Raw genomic sequence first — 16897 nt, forward strand, 5'->3', positions numbered from 1 at the left:
CCCCCTGATTCCTCTGGGAAGCCCTGCACACCAGCACAAAACTCAACACGCAGCATACACCAACACACCTAACTACATATACACAGGCTTTATCACACACATCCTGTCAAAAAGAGAAGCTGTATCAGATACACAAAACGCACAACACACTTACACCACAGCACATCACACACAAAACCACCAACAGAGGCTCTGTCACATGCACAATCACAAAGAACACACCCACAAACATGCACACACCACCATATTATAGAGCCACACACACACACTTGCACTTATAGAGCCACGTTTTCAAAAGCATCCATTAAATCGTTGCTTGTAAATTTGCACACAGCCCTCTTGTGGGCAGGTGGCCTGGTGTACTTGTGCCAGCTGATGCCAGAGCTCCGCGTGCTCATGTGTGCAGGCACCGTGCAAGTGCTCACCTCAGGTTGGCAGATCACAGGCAAACAACTCCCTGCCCCAAAACTGTATGTTCAAACCTGCAGGTGCAAATTGAGAAGCTGGGCTGCAAATGAGGCTCCAAGCTCCACTGCCGCTAGCAACTCCAATAACCACTCAGGGGACCCTGAGCCACAGTCACGTCATGGTCCCTGTGTTACCAGCAGTGACTGTTTCCAAAAGGCCGATACAGAATCTATCACGCTCCTGTTCTCTCTTAGCACTCGGCTGTTTTTGTGCAGGCAGAGAGGAGGTGTTGCTGTGGCTGAGGTGATCTCAGTCACACACAACTCAGTGCAAGGGGTTGTGTGTGCCAGTCACTCCCCAGGCATGGTAGCCTGAGTGCTGCTCTCTGCTGCCATAGGGCCCCTGAATGGAGGCTCACACCCTGTCTCCAATTTCCTTTCAGGACTCAAGAGATATTTGGCAGAATCCAGGCCAAGGCCAACGAGCTCACCTTTATCCCCGATCTCCGGCTGTCCAACGTTCCACACCCCTCCCACTGCCAGTCCCTTCCACAGAAACCAAGCACCGTCTGCAAAGTCAGGCTCCCAGGGCTCTCCGTCAATGAAGACCATGTAGGGGCTGGTGGACAGGTCACTGGAAATAGAAATGGCAAGATGGTGCCAGGACCCATCCAGGAGAAGGCCAGCGGTGCCCCTGAGCATCACAGACCTGCAAGGGAGGGCAATGGGGTGAATGAAGGCTGAGCAGACTCCCAAATGAGGCATGTCCCTGACCCACAGCCCAGTCGGTCAGCTTCCCCTGTCCTCTTCCAAGCTGCCCTGTATGCTTGGTTCCCACGCATGGCAGTATCTATTAACTTTTTCACTGCTGGGTCTTGGCCACACTTGAAAAAGGAAGAAATGTACGTGGAAAGTTCAGCAGTGAACCTATGGCCAACACAGTCAAGGACAAGGAGAAAGAATTTTTAAATCTATCAGGAGCAACAGGGAACCTACCAGTGGCACCAGTCTGTTATGACATGCTTATGGCAACACTGTCAATAGTGACGCAGAAAGGCAAAAGCGTTCAATCAGTACTTCTCTGGATGATGTATTGATATCATATAATGATGGTGAAATAGTTTCTTTTCCAATGGCAGTTAAGGATGATATTAAGCAGTTTCAGTTAAAACCTTTAAAATCAGCAAGCTCAGGTAATTTGTACCCAAGAGTTTCAAAAGAGTTGGCTTAGAGCTCTCTGGGGCTCTGATGTTAATGTTTAATGAGTCTTGGAAAAACGTGGAACTTCCAGAAGATAAAGAGAGCTAGTGTTGTGCCTGTATTTTACAAGGGTAAATGGGCTGAGCTGGGTAGCTACAGGCCACTCAGCCTGACACTAATCCCACACAGGGTCATGGAATGGCTGAGAGAGGGGAGAGGCTGTCACCCTGGCAAACCCTGAGCAGCCCTGCACATCCCATCATACAGAGGGCAGCAGGCACGCATACACTCTTCCTAGCCCCGGCCAAGCAGTGCCGAGGGACCTCACTCACCCTTTGAGCCAAAACTCCAGGCCTGCTGGAGCCAAGAGGAAGAGTGCAAGCTCGGCCGGTCTCGATCTCACTGAGTAGCTGAGAAGGCCCATCTTGTTGGAGGAGGCAAAGGTGCTTCGGATCCACAGGCCCAGGGTGAAGCTGCTCAGGTAGCGAGTGACTGCGTTCTCCAGCCGCATGGCGCTCCTCAGAGCAGGCTTGCTGCTGGGGAGACGCATGGCAGATGAAGCCCGATACTCTAGTGAGGATGCAAAGAGAGCAGCCATTAAACCAGGGCTGACCCATCACCCAGCACAAGGCCAATGGTGCCCCCAGGGAGCCCAGCGCCAGGTGCAGCCTGTGGCCCTGCTGCCTGGACTCGCACAGACCGAAATGCTTTGCTGCTCTAAGGATTCTCTCCTCTCCCCTGGAAATAGTCAGAGATGGGCCTGAGCCCCAAACCTGCCCTATGCCTGGGGGATGAGGATCTGAGGTTTGAATCTGGATGAACCAGGGCCCTGCTCCCTCTTTGGGACCTCCCTGCTCTTTCCCAGAAGGCTATGATGTGCCACTCCACATGGCCAGGGCTGGATTAGCAGCCCACTCCAACACCAGTGGGCAGTAGATGTCCTGCAGCCACCGGCTGTCACTCTCCAAGCACACCACTTCCAAGGCCTGAGCGTCACCCTGCTGCCACTCCTACCACCCACACTGCACCACTGCTGGGCACAGGCGAGAGGCCCTTTTTGCTCAGTATGCTCTACTCATCAGTGGTACCCTCAAGAGGACACTGGCTAGGGCAGATGGCAAAGGCTTCCCTTGTTTATTGTCGCTGGCTCCAGATCACATGGGCTCCACCTACGTACAGCCAGAGTCACAGGCTTTAAGGTCATAAGGGATCACTAGATCACCTGTGTATGACAGGCCACCAACACGACCCGGCACCTACACACTGCACCCACAACCGAACTGAGACCAAAGGATTACAGCCCCGAGGAGACTACACAGGCAGAGAACAGGAGGAACTGAGGTGCATGAGGGCCCTGCAATGGCAGGGAAATAGTTCACCTTTCATTAGCAGTAAGGGAGCAGCAGGCCAAACGGGTGTCATCAGTTATCATGGCACAAGCCCAGTGAGGCTGCATGGCTCCAGTGGAGGGCAGGACCTGGCTCCTCAGCTCGGACTCAGACTCGCTTCACCATTCCATGCGTGACAGGAGCCAGGACAAAATCTAAAACCTCATCCCCCTCTCTAGTGAGCAGCTCATGTGTGCAGGGTGATGCCCAGGTGTGTGCTCAGACAGCGACGGCCAGTGGCCACAGAACAGCTATTTCCCGCTGCCGTGAGAGCGAGCTGCTAGCCCACCCTCACCAGGCTGAGTGCCTGCTCGCCCAGCTGCCCCTGGGGTGGGGGAGTTCAGACCCGGAGACACCTAGGCTGTGGAAACTGGGGCCCTGAGACCTGCAAGTGGGGACAGTTCTGCCCCTTGATGCTCCTGGGGATCTGCTAAGAAGGGTCTGTTTCTACGACCCCTGTTCCAAGGAGACGTGCCGCAGAAGCCAGCCTCCCACACCTCAGGCAGAATGAATGCAGCTCCACTGCCCTAGGATATCAGCTGTCTCCTCAGCATCGAGCCTTTGCTGACTGCAGTGTAAAACCACACCAGGGCAGGGGCCTTGGAACTATCCTTGGGGCAGTGGGCAGGCCTGGCAGCCACCCGCCAGAGGGTTAATAGGATTCTCCCAGGCCGGTGTCCCCGCCACGCTGCACACATATGCATCTTGGTGCTAATGAAAACGTCAGATTGAAAGCCCTGGGGACCGACCACCTTCAGGGGGAACAAGCACAGCATAGGCAATGGCAGACCAAGCTTCCCCTCACTAACACCTCCCCTGCAATGAGCCTCCAACCTACCCTGGATGGGAGAGAGGGGCAGTTCGTCTCTGTGGCCCTGCCTGCTCTCTGGACTACCCAACAGACAAGAATTGTATTACACCACTGACCTGGCCAGGCTGGCACCCATGGCCCGGAGGTGAAGGTCTCTGTACCCCACCCAGTGCCATGGGCCAGCCAGTCTCCACCAAACAAATCAGTAGCCGCGAGGAAATGGACTGAGACCACCAATTCACTTCACACAGCCCCCACGATCACTGCTGGCCTGGGTCGGATTGGAACCAATGAGCTCGGCTTTCTCTTTCTAACGCAGCTCACAGCGTGTGTTTACCTAGAGATGCATTAGCCACAGTCACTCCAGAGATCAGCAAGGAGCCAAGGTTGGCAAAGGAGATGGCCCGGTCACTGAACACTCGGAAATGCTCCTGGTGGTTGAAGAAGTCAATCATGCCAGCTGGGAAAGTGATGAAGCCCCATGTACTGAGCCCAACGGCAAAGGGCACTGGAACTAACTTCTTCTGCACCGAAGCCCCGGTGAATTCAGCAGCCATGGTGCCATACACATGTGTGGCATTGGACTCTAGGTGCAGCTGGAAGAGCGCTGCCCTGGTGTAGGCCTTGGTCAGCATCACAGTGCACACAGAATAGCGGGGCAAGGAGAAAACGACATCAGCCGTGGCATACGGGCCCATCCCGCCAGGGAGGGGGAACTCCACGGGAGCAGGGAGCCCGCAGGAACCTGGCAATGAAGCACACACTGGGTTAGCTGCAGGCTGCATTCTGAAGCTCTCACCCCATGCAGCATCCTTTCCAGAGAGCTGGGGCAGTAATGGAGCTAAGCGGAGCTTGGGCTCTGAGTGGGGCTAACAGCAATGCTCCCATCAGCAGCCAGTGCCAGGGTGGGAACAGCACAGGGTCTGGACCATGAGTCTTTCTGCACCTTGTCCAGGTGCTGCCAGCCTGGAGACTGAGACCAAAGCACAGCAAGCTTTCCACTGCCCATGGGCCCCACCGAAGCCCCCTTGCATGGGTGAAAAGGGAGCTCAGGGACTGGCTTGTCTGCAGAAGCTGCTAACAAGAGGGCTGAATGGTGCTTCTGAGTGGGGGCAGGGGACCTCTGCCCTTGGCCTCGGACTGGCACCAGCATCTTATTGTACCAAGTCCCCTCCCACCCAGCAGATGAGAACTGCACTCCCCTGCACCGCTGACCTGGCCAGGATGGCCCATGGCCTGGAGGTGAAAGTCTCTGTACCCCATTGTCAGGGCCATGGGCCAGCCAGTCCTCACCAAACAAACCCAACAACATTCGTGTTCTCATAGGGCATATATTCCCATCCCCTCCCATTTTGCCAGGAGGCTGGGGAAACATGATAGGGTTGCCTATGACTGCAGTGACTGGATCCGATGATCCAGGCAGGAGGTCCCGTCCAGTCCTACGTTCCTATGAATTTCCCAATAAAAAGACCATGCTCAGTGGCAAACAGCATGATATGTATCCTATTCCAGCTGTGCCCTGAACCTGCCGGCCCCTTGGCACGTGAACATGCTCCATGCAGCACTCCAGTTCTCAACACCACAGAGTTTCTAAATCCTCGCATCAGGCCCAGCTTTCACTGGTGTAGGGAAAAAAATCCATCCTTTTGGGACAGGAATTCCTGTTTTCTCTGCACAGCCCAGACATGTTGCCCCAACAGGCTAGCGCTTACTGGAAACCTGACCACAGGCCCAAGTGTGTCATGGGGTGCAAGAGGTATAGCTGGGGGGCTCTAGGCAACCCTGACCCTAGGGTAATAGCCACATTCCACAAGACAGCCCCTTTGTGTGCTCAGGTCACCTGGCTGTGTGAGTCTGCATCCCACTCACCATGGTTGTATTTGCAGAAGAAGCCAGTGGCTCTGGTAGGAGGCTCGGTGTTGCACCCTCTGGTCTCCCATGTTCCATGTCGAGAAAGATCAGATGGGCGGAGAGCCATTACTGCACACTGGCCAGACAGATTAGCCACGGCTGCTTCAAGAGAAGAGAGGAAACTATATTTGCTGTGGACTGTGGAATCTCTTCTACTGCCTGGCAACCTCAGTCAAGACTCCAGGGCACCTAAGCAATAGCAGGACCTGTTGGATGGGGGGCACTAGGGAGTGAGCTCACACAGCTCCTGTCTCTGGGCAGGGCCGGCTCTAGCCATTTCGCTGCCCCAAGCACGACGGCACACTACAGGAGGCGCTCTGCTGCTCACCGGTACCGCAGCTCCGGTGGACCTCCTGCAGGCTTGCCTGCGGATGCTCCACCGGAGCCGCGGGACCAGCGGACCCTCCGCAGGGACTCCTGCGGGAGGTCCACCGGAGCCACCTGCCACCCTCCCAGCAACCGGCAGAGCGCTGCCCGTGGCATGCCGCCCCAAGCACGCACTTGGCATGCTGGGGCCTGGAGCCGGCCCTGTCTCTGGGCCCTGGTGAAGGAGAGTTTGGGGAGCCTGTCGTAGCCTCTCATCCTAGACCTGTCACTGAGCTCGGGGGAAGGCAGGTGTCCTGACTTGGAGCAGCAAGGGGGGCTGCAGGTCCTGGCTGAGGGGCATCTCCGGAGCTTTGGGAGCAGGGCAGGAGTGGAAGAGCATCTCAGCACTGGGGTCCATTGGCAGAGGAGGGCCAGCATGGCTGACTGACATTGTCTGCTTTGCTAAGACGAGAGCCCCGGGAGAGCCAGTGGGGTATTGGCAGAGGAGGGCCAGCATGGCTGAGAGACATTGTCTGCTTTGCTAAGAGGAGAGCCCCGGGAGAGCCAGTGGGGTAACACCTACGATGATGCCACTTGTAGTAGACAGGGACGGTGGTGTCGCTCCATTGCCACGCGGTGCTGAACTGCAGCCCAATCCACATATGCCAGCCATCTGCAGGAAAGGCATCTACAATACACACGCAATGCACACAGCCATCACTGAATGCCAGGACAGAGCCTATTCCCAACCACTTCAGCTGAATACCGTGCTTCAGCAAAGGGGCCTTTTCTCACTGAGCCCCTTAAAAACTTCAGAGAAAACCAAAAGCAAATCAGGCTGGAAAATGCAGTTGTACTAAAATATCCCTCCCTCTCCCTAGGGTGCTACATGGCCCCCATCCCAGCAGTGTCTGAGGCCCTCCTCACACCCCTGGGGCAGTGCTGCTATCCCCGTGAGATAGATGGGGAACGGAGGTCCAGATTTCCCAAGGTATTTAGGCACCTAAAGATGCAGCTAGGATGGGAGTTAGGCACCGCTCTGCACCTTTAGGTGCCTGAATACCTTTGTCAATCTGGCTCTGTAGCTGTTCTGGCTCGAGCTGGGGCTGAGGCTCTAGGACCCTGTGAGGTGGAGGGGACCTAGAGCTCAAACTGCAGCCTGAGCTGGAACATCCATGCTGCAATTAAACAGCCCCGCAGCCCAAGTCAGCTGACATGGGCCAGCCACTGGTGTCTAATAGTAGTGTAGACAGACCCTAACAGGCCTTGGCTGAAATGCTGCTCCTGCTCTCCGCAGACCTGGCAATCTGTTGGCTCAGCTGCTGTCTCCCACTCTCCCCAGGTTCTAAGGTCTGGGGCCAGATGGGGAGCTGGGACCCTATATTCTCAAAGCCTGTAACCTGAAGGTGCCCATGAATGTGCAAAATGTGAATAGAGTAGAGCCCAGCAGAGTGAGGCTGGTGGCACAAGTCAGGGGTCAGAAAGAGGGGTCAGAGCACTGTGGGTCTGGGGGCAAGGAGGGCAATAGATGAGACTCTAAGATAGAGGGAAGGGAAGGGAAGGGAAGGGAAGGGAAGGAAAGGAGAAGGAATCCTAAATGACTCTGAGACTTTTCAAAGAATCACTCAAACTGTTCAGGTGTTTGAACTTCCAGGCATTTGAGGGTTTGCCCATCACATGATGGATGCTTGGCCTCCCTGCCTCAGGACAGCAGTGCAGCAATTACGGAGAGTCAGGGCAAGGAGCAGAGTCAGTCAGCAGAATTGTCTCTGCAGTGACTTGAGTTAGAATGAAATGGCAAAAGCTCCTGATCCTCATGGTACAGGGAGAAACTGAGAAATCCCAGCCCAGCCCCACAGTCAGCTCTCATGGGGGACCGCTTTGCTTTTAAGCATCAGGAATCAGCTCCTGCTGGAGTCACGATACTGTCCTGTCCCAGCCATTGGTTCCATAGGTGGCAGGTTTGTATAATTTTTGGTGGTGCCCAAAACGGTGGTGCCCGCCCCCGCCCCCTCACCCCCGCTCTCGCCCTATAAGCCAATATAAAATGAAGCTACAACGCGTCGGCACCACAAGATTACAAGGGTCAATTAAAAGTGGAAAGTCAGAAGCAGCACTTGCCTGCTTCAATATACGGTATTATATTTTGTTGCACCTGTTGTGACAAAGTGGGAATGTTCTTAATGTTTTCTCTGAATACTGTGTGGGTGCCTCAGTTTCCCCTGCAAGGTACCAACTAAAGGTGCTGGGGACAAAGGGATCAGAAGAGATCTAGAAGAGACACAAAGACTAGAGGAGGGAGTGTCAGTTTGGAGCTGGCTGGGGAAATGGGGCGAGGCCCAGATCTTGGGTCTAGGCTCCCCACCCTCCAAGATGGACCTGACTGAGGGGTCCTGTTTTCTGTACCTACAAGCTTTGTTTTAGACTGTGATCCTGTCGTCTAATAAACCTTCTGTTTTACCGGCTGGCTGAGAGTCACATCTGACTGCAGAGTTGGGGTACAGGGACCTCTGGTTGCCCCAGGACTTGCCTGGGCAGACTCGCTGTGGAAAGCGCACAGTGTGGAAGGGCATGCTGAATGCTCCGAGGTCAGACCTAAGAAGGTGTAAGCTTCTTGCCCTGGAGACAGTACGCTCAGAGAGAGGAGGCTCCCCCAGAGTCCTGACTGGCTTTGTATGGAGTAGTTCCAAAGCATCCCAGCATTCCTTCCACACCATGCCGCTTCCCGGAAGTCCACACAGGACTGACACTCTCTCCTCTGGCCTTTGTTCTCTTCTTCAGGCATTAAGAGGCCACCTGATCTCTTTTCTCAACACCTTCAGTTGGCACCTTGCAGGAGAGCGACCCAGGCCATCAGTTGCCCGGAGACAGGGTTTCAGCCATTCTCTGTGCAGACAGCATCACACTGGCCTCTAGGACCTACAACAATCACACATCTTTATCCCACATCTAGATCCTTGAGAAATTCATAGGGGAACTGAGGTATCCCACACAGTATTCAGAGAAATCATTAAGAACATTCCACTTTGTAACACCTGTATACTTTAAAGGGTGTAAAATATCAAAGTATGTGCTAAACACAATGATACTCCAAACTGACCACCAATTTAAGTTGCACGTTTTTCCCTCAAGTGAGGGCTCTGGGATGGGGCTGGGATGAGGGTTCACAGTGCAAGGCAGGGTGCTCAGGGTTGGGGTGTTGGGGGTGCAGGCTCTGGGGTGGGGCAGGGCTGGGAATAAGAAACTTGGGATGCAGACAGGCTGCCCCAGGGCTAGGGCCAGAGAGGACTCTCCCCCCTCCTTACTGGCAGCAGCAAGCTCCAGGGGAGGGACCCTTCCTCTCCCCCCTGCCCCCCAGCACACTCACTCTGCACCACAGTCACTGCACATGCTCCTAGGGACTCTCTCAGGTCCAGAAAGCCCACTCGCCTCCCCTAGGATGGGTACCGGGGCTGGGGGTTGCCATCATGTGTGGCCTCCCCACCCCTGCTGCTGCCCCTGGGTGCCCGGGGGTGGGGGCATGGGAGAGAGCTCCCAAGCATGTGTGTGTCTCCTTCCCCCTCCTCTCTCCCTCTTCCCCTCCCCCTGTGCTCCAAGAGGCTGCCTGCCGCTGATCTCTATAGCCTTAGGCAAAAGCAGCACAAACAGGGGAGAAAGTCACTGGCTGTTTTCTTTCAGGCAGGGAAGCTCCGAGGCAGGGGCAGGGGAGAAACCCAGCTCTAACTATTGGTGGAGCACAGCCCACAGCATTGAATATTCCTGGTGCTTGAGCACCTCGAGCCTATATAAGCTGCCGCCCCTGACTGGTTCTTCCAATCTGAATAGCCCCTTCTTATGTTATCTCTCTGTCCAGTGCCTCTCTGCTTCCCTGGCAGTACCTGCATGTGCTGGCCAGGAAACAGCCTGGAAAAGCTATTGTGCAATAGCCCCCAGGTGGGCAGTCTTATTCTGCAGGAAGGATACGTCTACATAGCAGCTGGATGGGTGATGGATACCCCAGCTAGTGTCACTCTAACTAGTGCTGCTAAACATAGAGCCACAGTGGCACAGGCTGGTCAAGCCCACCTGGAACCCTGGGCCTGTATTTGTGTTGCTAGCCCTGTTGGGGTCTCTGCCACCCCATAATCGTTGTTATTTTTAACTATGCTAGCCTTGGTCTGCCTACTTGAGCTGCAATCACACCCCTGACTGCAGTGCAGATGTGCCCTAAGGGTGCAGTTTAGCTTAAGTCCCTTTGGAAGCGTATCCACCTGGGGAGCTAGCATGGACTAGCTGCTGTGCTTTACATTGAACACCCAACTGATTTTACAATAGCGTCGCCATCCAGACAAACCCTGAGACTTCAGGGCTTCCTCCTCCCTCTGCTTATTGTCCACTGGATACCTTCATTCACTTTGTTCTCAGTGAAATGGGGTCCCCCGCACAGGCTCCCTACCAGACAGGAAGACGTTCTCATCTTCACCTTGGACACTTGCTAGACTCCCCCCAGACTGCTTGCAAAAAGCCAAAGCTTGCAGCCAAGTCCTCATTTCCCAGAGAGCAGGGAAGTGGAATGTGTAGCAGTGGGAGCGGAAATGCACAGCCCTCACGGAGCTGGGGAAGGCATCTAGGAGAGAAAGAGATCAGACACTAACCAGGGACAGCAGGAGACCCTGGCCCACTGGGCCAGACAGTGCCTTTCCCAGCCCAGCCTGGCCCTGCTCTCCCTGCAGCTCCATGGGCAGCACTTGAACCCCCGACCTGGGAAGGCTAGTCCCCACCCCTTCCACCTGAGGCCCTACCCCACCCCATCCCATCCCATCCCATCCCATCCACCCTCCTCCCTGGCTGAAGCCCTGAGCCCCCCACAATGGCCAGAGAAGCCCCACCCCAGACGCCCTGATTCCTGGTCCACCGGCCAGCCCGAATCCTGGCTCATTGGCCAGCCCAGGCCGGCCAGCTTCAGCCCTGGAGAGCCGGTGGCAGGGGTGGCTTTAAGCCGATTCATCCGATTCCCCGGAATCAGGCCCCACGCCTAAGAGGGCCCTGTGCCTAAGAGGAGTTTTGCTCTGGAGGTCTTCGGCGGCATTTCAGTGGCGGGAGTTTCGCTCCAGGGGTCTTCGGCAGCATTTCGGTGGTGGGGGGTTCTTCGGTGCTGCGAAAGACCCAGAGCGGGCCGCCCGCCGTGAAGTGCTACTGAAGCCCCAGACTGCCGCCCGATATTGGAATTGGGCCCCATGGGTCATAAAGCCTGCCCTGCCGGGTGGCCCCAGTGCCAGCTGGCCAGCCCGAGCACTGGCCCCACCTGCCCCCAAGTCCCAGGCCGCTGGCCAGCCCGCCCTAGCCTCCTCCGCCTTTGGGGGAGAGGCTGAGCAAGGGCAGAAAGAGGAGCAGCCTCAGCTGGGGCCACAGGTGAAAAGCGGGACGAAGGAGGGGACTTTGAGGCAGATCATGGGCATGGCCACACCTGGTTGTTTGGGGAGGCTTAGCCTCCCCTGGCCTATGATACCTACTGGCCATGAGCTCCAGGGAAAGGTCGCCAAAGCTCTTTGTCCATCTGTCTGTATCTGTGGCAGGGACCCCAGGGGGAGGGATAGCTCAGTGGTTTGAGCATTGGCCTCCTAAACCCAGCGTTGTCAGTTCAATCCTTGAGGGGGCCACTTAGGGAACTGAGGTAAAAATCTGTCTGAGGACTGGTCCTGCTTTGAGCAGGGGGTTGGACTAGGTGACCTCCTGAGGTCCCTTCCAACCCTGAAAAATCTATGATCTGTCCATCTGTCTGTGCTGGAAAGATTTCCCTGAAGTTGCCTGTTTGTCCATCCAGCCATTCCTCAGCTGTTCCCCCTACCCGTAGCTGGCATCTCACAGATGAAGGAGCTGGTGCTGTTGCAGTCCCAGTCTCTCCACTGGTTGAGGTAGAAGCCCACAAGCTGCACACAGTGCTTGGCCTTGGGGTGGCTCCACAGCCAATTCCTGGGAGACAAAAGGCACAGAAACCCCAGGAGGATGGGGGGATTAGTCAGAACTAGAGGCTGGGACTTCTCACCCAGAACAGTCACAAGAGAAAACAAAACAGATAGCCATGTACTCCCTGCCAGGCAGAGAACATGCACAAATAATAATCAAATATGCTTCCCCTAAGCCCCATGTTTTCAATAACCCTGTGAAAGCTAGTGGCACCTGCAGCTGCTCACAGAGAGCAAAGCCGAGTGACTGCCCTGAACAGAGACACAGGGCCAAAGCTCCCAACTCCATCCCACTCATGCAACTCTTAGACCTTCCCTCTGGACATTACCCACAGGTCCCTGCTGCTAAGAACTGTAGGCCTGGTGCTTCAGGAGTCTCACAATCCACAGAGACAAAGTGGGCTCTGGCTGAACTAATGGAGATGTGACAAACAAGCCAGTCAGCCCCATCAGTCACATCATGTCCCTCTCAGGGACATCATGATTCACTCCATCTGCTACACAAGGAAAGGAGCTGCAGGAGCCCACAGGAACAGGGCTCTGCAAGGCTCCAATCCCAGGCCTGATCAGTGGGTTAAGGGTGCTCTGGAATCCCAAGTGGGGCTCCTTCTCCTACCTGTACCAGCTCTTTGAAATTGGGGTGCCATCCACCCAGGTGAGCTCAGCCTCTCCTCTGAGCCGGGCCAGCCCCATCCAGTACTGAGATCCAGGCCCCCCTCCATGGTCTGTGAGCTCCTTCAGGAAAATCTGCACCAATAGAGGCAAAGGGAAACAAAGCCAGAGTCAGGGGATGCAGAAAGGTGCTGCCTATCAGCCTCACGCACCTGTGTGCTAAGTGGGGAGGAGTAGGAAATAGGGAGGGCAGGAGAAAGGGGTGGCACTGCAATGCAGGCCCTGGTATTTGGGCTGGGCAGCGTGGGTCGCTATGTGGCTGCCTCATGGCTAATATAGGCCCTGTCCCCAACATGAACAATGAATCTGAGCCCTGAGTCGAACCCTGCTGTGGCTCTGAGGGGGGATCTTGGAGATTGTTACGTGGCTGTAACATCTGTGCCTCTATGAACTGAGCCTGACTGCCATGCGCATTAACCCAGCCCCACATTAACATGAACTATCCCTGCAAGTGACCCGCAGATTAACCCCAGTCCCTCCTCTGTATTGTACTGTGCTCTGGAATGTGCCAGGGCGTAAGCTGCCCATTCTCCCGTCCCAGGTGCAGGGAGCAGCTCGACTCGAGTGCAGCTCTCTGTATTTCCCTCCCACTCAGCCAAGCCTCCCTCCCTGCACATGCCTGGGGCTCGGCCCTTACCTGCTTCTTGTAATCCCTGATGACAATTAATTCTGCCTTTCTCTCCTGGCAGAAGGCTCTGGCCTGGCTCCAGGAAAGGGCAGGCCCCTTGGCTGGGACAAAGAGGCAAAGCGTGTTTCTGTATGGCAGCCAGCTGGCCGGGCACAGCCCCCACACTGCTGGACAGCAAGCGAAAAAGGAGGGCTTGCACCTCAACATGAAGTCACTGCCTCACAGGCCCCGTCACCCTCGCTTTGGCCCCCCGTGCACAGACATGGCAAGGTTCCTGGGGTACGGCCAGCACAGGCCAGCTTGGACAAGGCAGGGACTCCAAGCGGAGACCAGACGAAGGGGTTTGGCAGCCAAGCCAACACTACAGGCTATTGTTTGTTAGGGGCTCAGGGTTGCCGTGAGAGGGGCAGAGAAAATCCTGTACAAGCCAGAGCAGATGCTGCCTGTTTGCTCTGGAGGCAGCGTCCTGCTGGCTCCCCTGGCAGCTGTGCTGTTGTACTGTGCAGAGCACGCAGGTGCCTTCTGCCTGGCACATGCCTGAACAGGAGCCTGTCAGGTGCTTGTCGATCCTGTGAGATGAGGCACTAGGGGACGGGAAGGGTCTTATCAGTTAAACCAGAGCTGTTTTGGAGCAGGCCCAGGGGGCATCTCCCCAGGGCTGGCTCCTTGGGGCCACGTAGAAGGCACAGGCCACCACACACAAGGAACTGGCAGAAATCAACCAGGCAGGCTGTTTCCTCAGCTCCACACCTCCTACCGCCCCCCCATTTCCTCACCACAGCTGGCCAGGGTCAGCTCCAGGGCCACTCGGACGGCCATGCGCCAGCCACAGCCAGCCCTCCCCATGGCAGCAGCTATGTCCAGCTGAAATCAAAGCACAGCCACAGTCACCCTCTGCGCTTTCCTCTGGGGTCTCTGAAGTTGCTGGGTGGGAGCAAAGTCCCCCCAACTCCACCCCGCAGTCCAGGCCCTGCATGGCAGCATCCCCACAGCTCACAGGCATAGCCCTGCCAGACCTCCAGCTCCACTGCAGAGGCAGCAAACTCAATCCCATTCCCAGTTCAGTACTTCCTACTGGGGCTGGGCAGAAATTCATAAAAACAAACCCTCAGGCCCAAACGCCGACCCGGTGGCCATCGGCGCATCACTGCACTGAGAGCCATAGCCTGTGGGCGCTGAACGCCTGGGTGCCTCAAGCTGAACTCCCACAGATGGGGGCACCCAGCATCAGAAGCAAATCTGGAAAATGCCGGCCCTGTCTCGCTGGGCCTCAGCTCATCAAGCCCCCTGCTGAAAGCCACTTCCGCCCTCGGGCACGCTGCTGTTCTGTGTGTATGAAGAGCCACGGGCAGAGTGCCTGAGGGCTTCTGGCACAGCCCTTAGCACTGCAGTGGGGCTAGGAGAGGCAAGCTGCCCCTTTTGGCTCCCTTCAGGGGGCCGGGCCTGAGAGCCTATGGCCTGGCTCTTCTCCCGTCTCACCCAGAACAGTGACAGTCCCACAGACACACCCACCCTCTGCAGCTCCCCAAACCCTCCCTCTTTCCAGGAACATGCCCTCCATCACCCCACTCCCCCACTGCCTAAGACACACCCCTCATCCGCCCAACTCCTCCCCCCGAACATGGCCACCCCAGCTCTCACCCACCCCCCTGGAGACTTCCCTCCTCACCCAAACCCTGCCCCCCCGGAACATAGCCCTCACCCACCCAAACACTCCCCTGCCACTCTGGACATGCCCCTCATCCACCCAAACCCTCCCCAGGAACATGCACTCCATCACCCCACAACACTCCCCCACTGCCTAAGACACACCCCTCCTCCGCCGCCTCCCCCGGAACATGGCCCTCACCCACCCCCTGGAGACGCCCCTCATCCGCCCAAACCCTCCCCCCCCGGAACATGGCTCTCACCCACCCAAACCCTCACCCACCCACCCCGGAGACGCCCCTCATCCGCCCAAACTCTGCCCCCCCAGAACATGGCCCTCACCCACCCAAACACTCCACACACACCCCGGACATGCTCCTCATCTGCCCAAACTCTCACTCACCCCCCTGGAGACTCCCCTCTTCGCCCAAACCCTGGCCCCCCGGAACATAGCCCTCACCCACCCAAACCCTTCCCCACCCCCCCAGAGACGCCCCTCATCCGCCCAAACCCAGCCCCAGGAACAATGGCCCTACCCACACCAGAACACTCCCACCCCCCGGACATGCTCCTCATCTCTGCCCAAACTCTCACTAACACCCCCTGGAACATGGCCTACCCAGCCAAACCTTCCCACCCCCCAGAGACGCCCTCATCCACCCAAACCCTGCCCGCTCAGAACATCGGCCTCACTCACCCAAAACACTCCCCCCACCCAGACACAATGGCTTCTCATCTGCCTGAAACCCACCCCGCCTCAGACGGCACGCCTCTATCCACCCAACCGTCCGGCCCCCAGGGACACTGACCGCACTCTACCCAAATGGTGAGATTCAAGCACACACCATAAGGCACACACGTACATGCATGGCACATGACCAACCTGCCCACAGCAAAACACACATTTCTACATGCAGCGCTCACGTGCTTTCCAGCCTTTCAGCCTCTTTCCTGTTTGCTCCTTCCAAGCATTGTGGGGCCCCCGCTGGCCGCCCCCAGCACTGTCTCTCCAGAACAAACAGGAGCAGCTAGCCCACTGCCACGGCCACTTTTGCCCTGAGCGCCCGAGTGATAGAGGGAACAGACAGAGGCGATGGTAGTCGCAATGCACAATTAGTAAGTCTCCTGTTTTGGTCTTAAGATCGCCCGGACAAACTCTGTCCAGAAACAGGCTGACAGAGTTGAAGCCTTTATAGCCTATGACAGTCCCCTGCTGGCCTTCCCCTGAAGCTGAAATTACAGCTTCAAATACTCTGCCTGGATGTTGTATGGGCAACTTCATCTGAAACTAAACTTGACAATTAGAAACAGATCCTTCTTGGCCTGCCCAGGTGTTAAGAATAACGCAGGTGTAGTTCGCTGCCGTCTGGGTATTAGAAGAAAGTTCTCTTCTTCAGGATTCTAATCCTCACAGAAATCTTGGAAGAAAGGAGACGTGGGAAACCCCATAGAGAGGTGTGCCAACACCCAACAACCACTCATGTGCCAGCCTGGTTACAGAAACGGGCTGAAGCCAGACTGGGCGCCATACGAATTACACTCAGAACACTTGCTCAGGCCATTACTAGCGAGTGAGCCCTCTGTTGTGCACACAGCTTATACCAGAAAACTGCATTGTTACTGCATCGGCTTGTTCCAGCTCTCCAAGGGGCTCTATAAAAAGCAGCAACAGTCGCTGTAGCAGCTTATATGACAACAGATCGTATTTGGAGCATGTAGCTTTCGTGGGTGAATAGCCATTTCGTTGGATGCATGTGTGGAGAATTTCCAGGGCAGGTATCTATCAAGTGTTGGGAAAAGAAAAGCCGACCTGTACTTTGATCAGACAGCCGGAGGACCTTTATTGAAGTATAACACCTTGCACAGTGGAGGGCAGCGTCTCCCATGCAAGGGATGCTGGCCTCCAGCATGCTTCTGCTCCAGCTTATATGAGCTCAAACGCTGCGAATTAGCATATTTCATTAATCATTTGTTATAACCCT

The 16897-nt window shown here is 56.0% G+C and overlaps 1 protein-coding gene across 2 annotated transcripts; it reads right to left on the reverse strand.

Moving 5' to 3' along the window:
• Positions 1 to 1494: 1494 nt before the first annotated feature.
• On the reverse strand, positions 1495 to 12692 carry LOC142045899 (uncharacterized). Of its 2 annotated transcripts, none has more exons than XM_075060542.1 (7): positions 12585 to 12692; positions 11851 to 11975; positions 10459 to 10629; positions 6607 to 6711; positions 5676 to 5816; positions 4144 to 4551; positions 1495 to 2177 (listed from the first exon to the last, which is right to left on the reverse strand). In XM_075060542.1, the coding sequence occupies exons 1-7, from the start codon at positions 12659 to 12661 to the stop codon at positions 1936 to 1938; spliced, it is 1269 nt and encodes a 422-aa protein (XP_074916643.1). In that variant the 5' UTR covers positions 12662 to 12692; the 3' UTR covers positions 1495 to 1935. The 2 variants fall into 2 exon arrangements, with proteins under 2 accessions (XP_074916643.1, XP_074916642.1); XM_075060541.1 differs by having other exon boundaries at positions 5676 to 5819.
• Between the last annotated feature and the right edge of the window lie 4205 nt (positions 12693 to 16897).

Source organism: Chelonoidis abingdonii, chromosome 24, assembly GCF_003597395.2.
Source record: "Chelonoidis abingdonii isolate Lonesome George chromosome 24, CheloAbing_2.0, whole genome shotgun sequence".
Classification (NCBI taxonomy): Eukaryota; Metazoa; Chordata; order Testudines; family Testudinidae; genus Chelonoidis; species Chelonoidis abingdonii.

Coding starts and splice junctions, on each gene's coding strand:
- LOC142045899 (XM_075060541.1), bottom strand. CDS start 12,661: ATGGGGCTGGCCCGGCTCAGAGGAGAGGCTGAGCTCACCTGGGTGGAT. Junction 5,820..6,606: donor CTACTACAAGTGGCATCATC/GTAGGTGTTACC, acceptor CTTCTCTTGAAG/CAGCCGTGGCTAATCTGTCT. Junction 2,178..4,143: donor TGTGGCTAATGCATCTCTAG/GTAAACACACGC, acceptor CATCCTCACTAG/AGTATCGGGCTTCATCTGCC.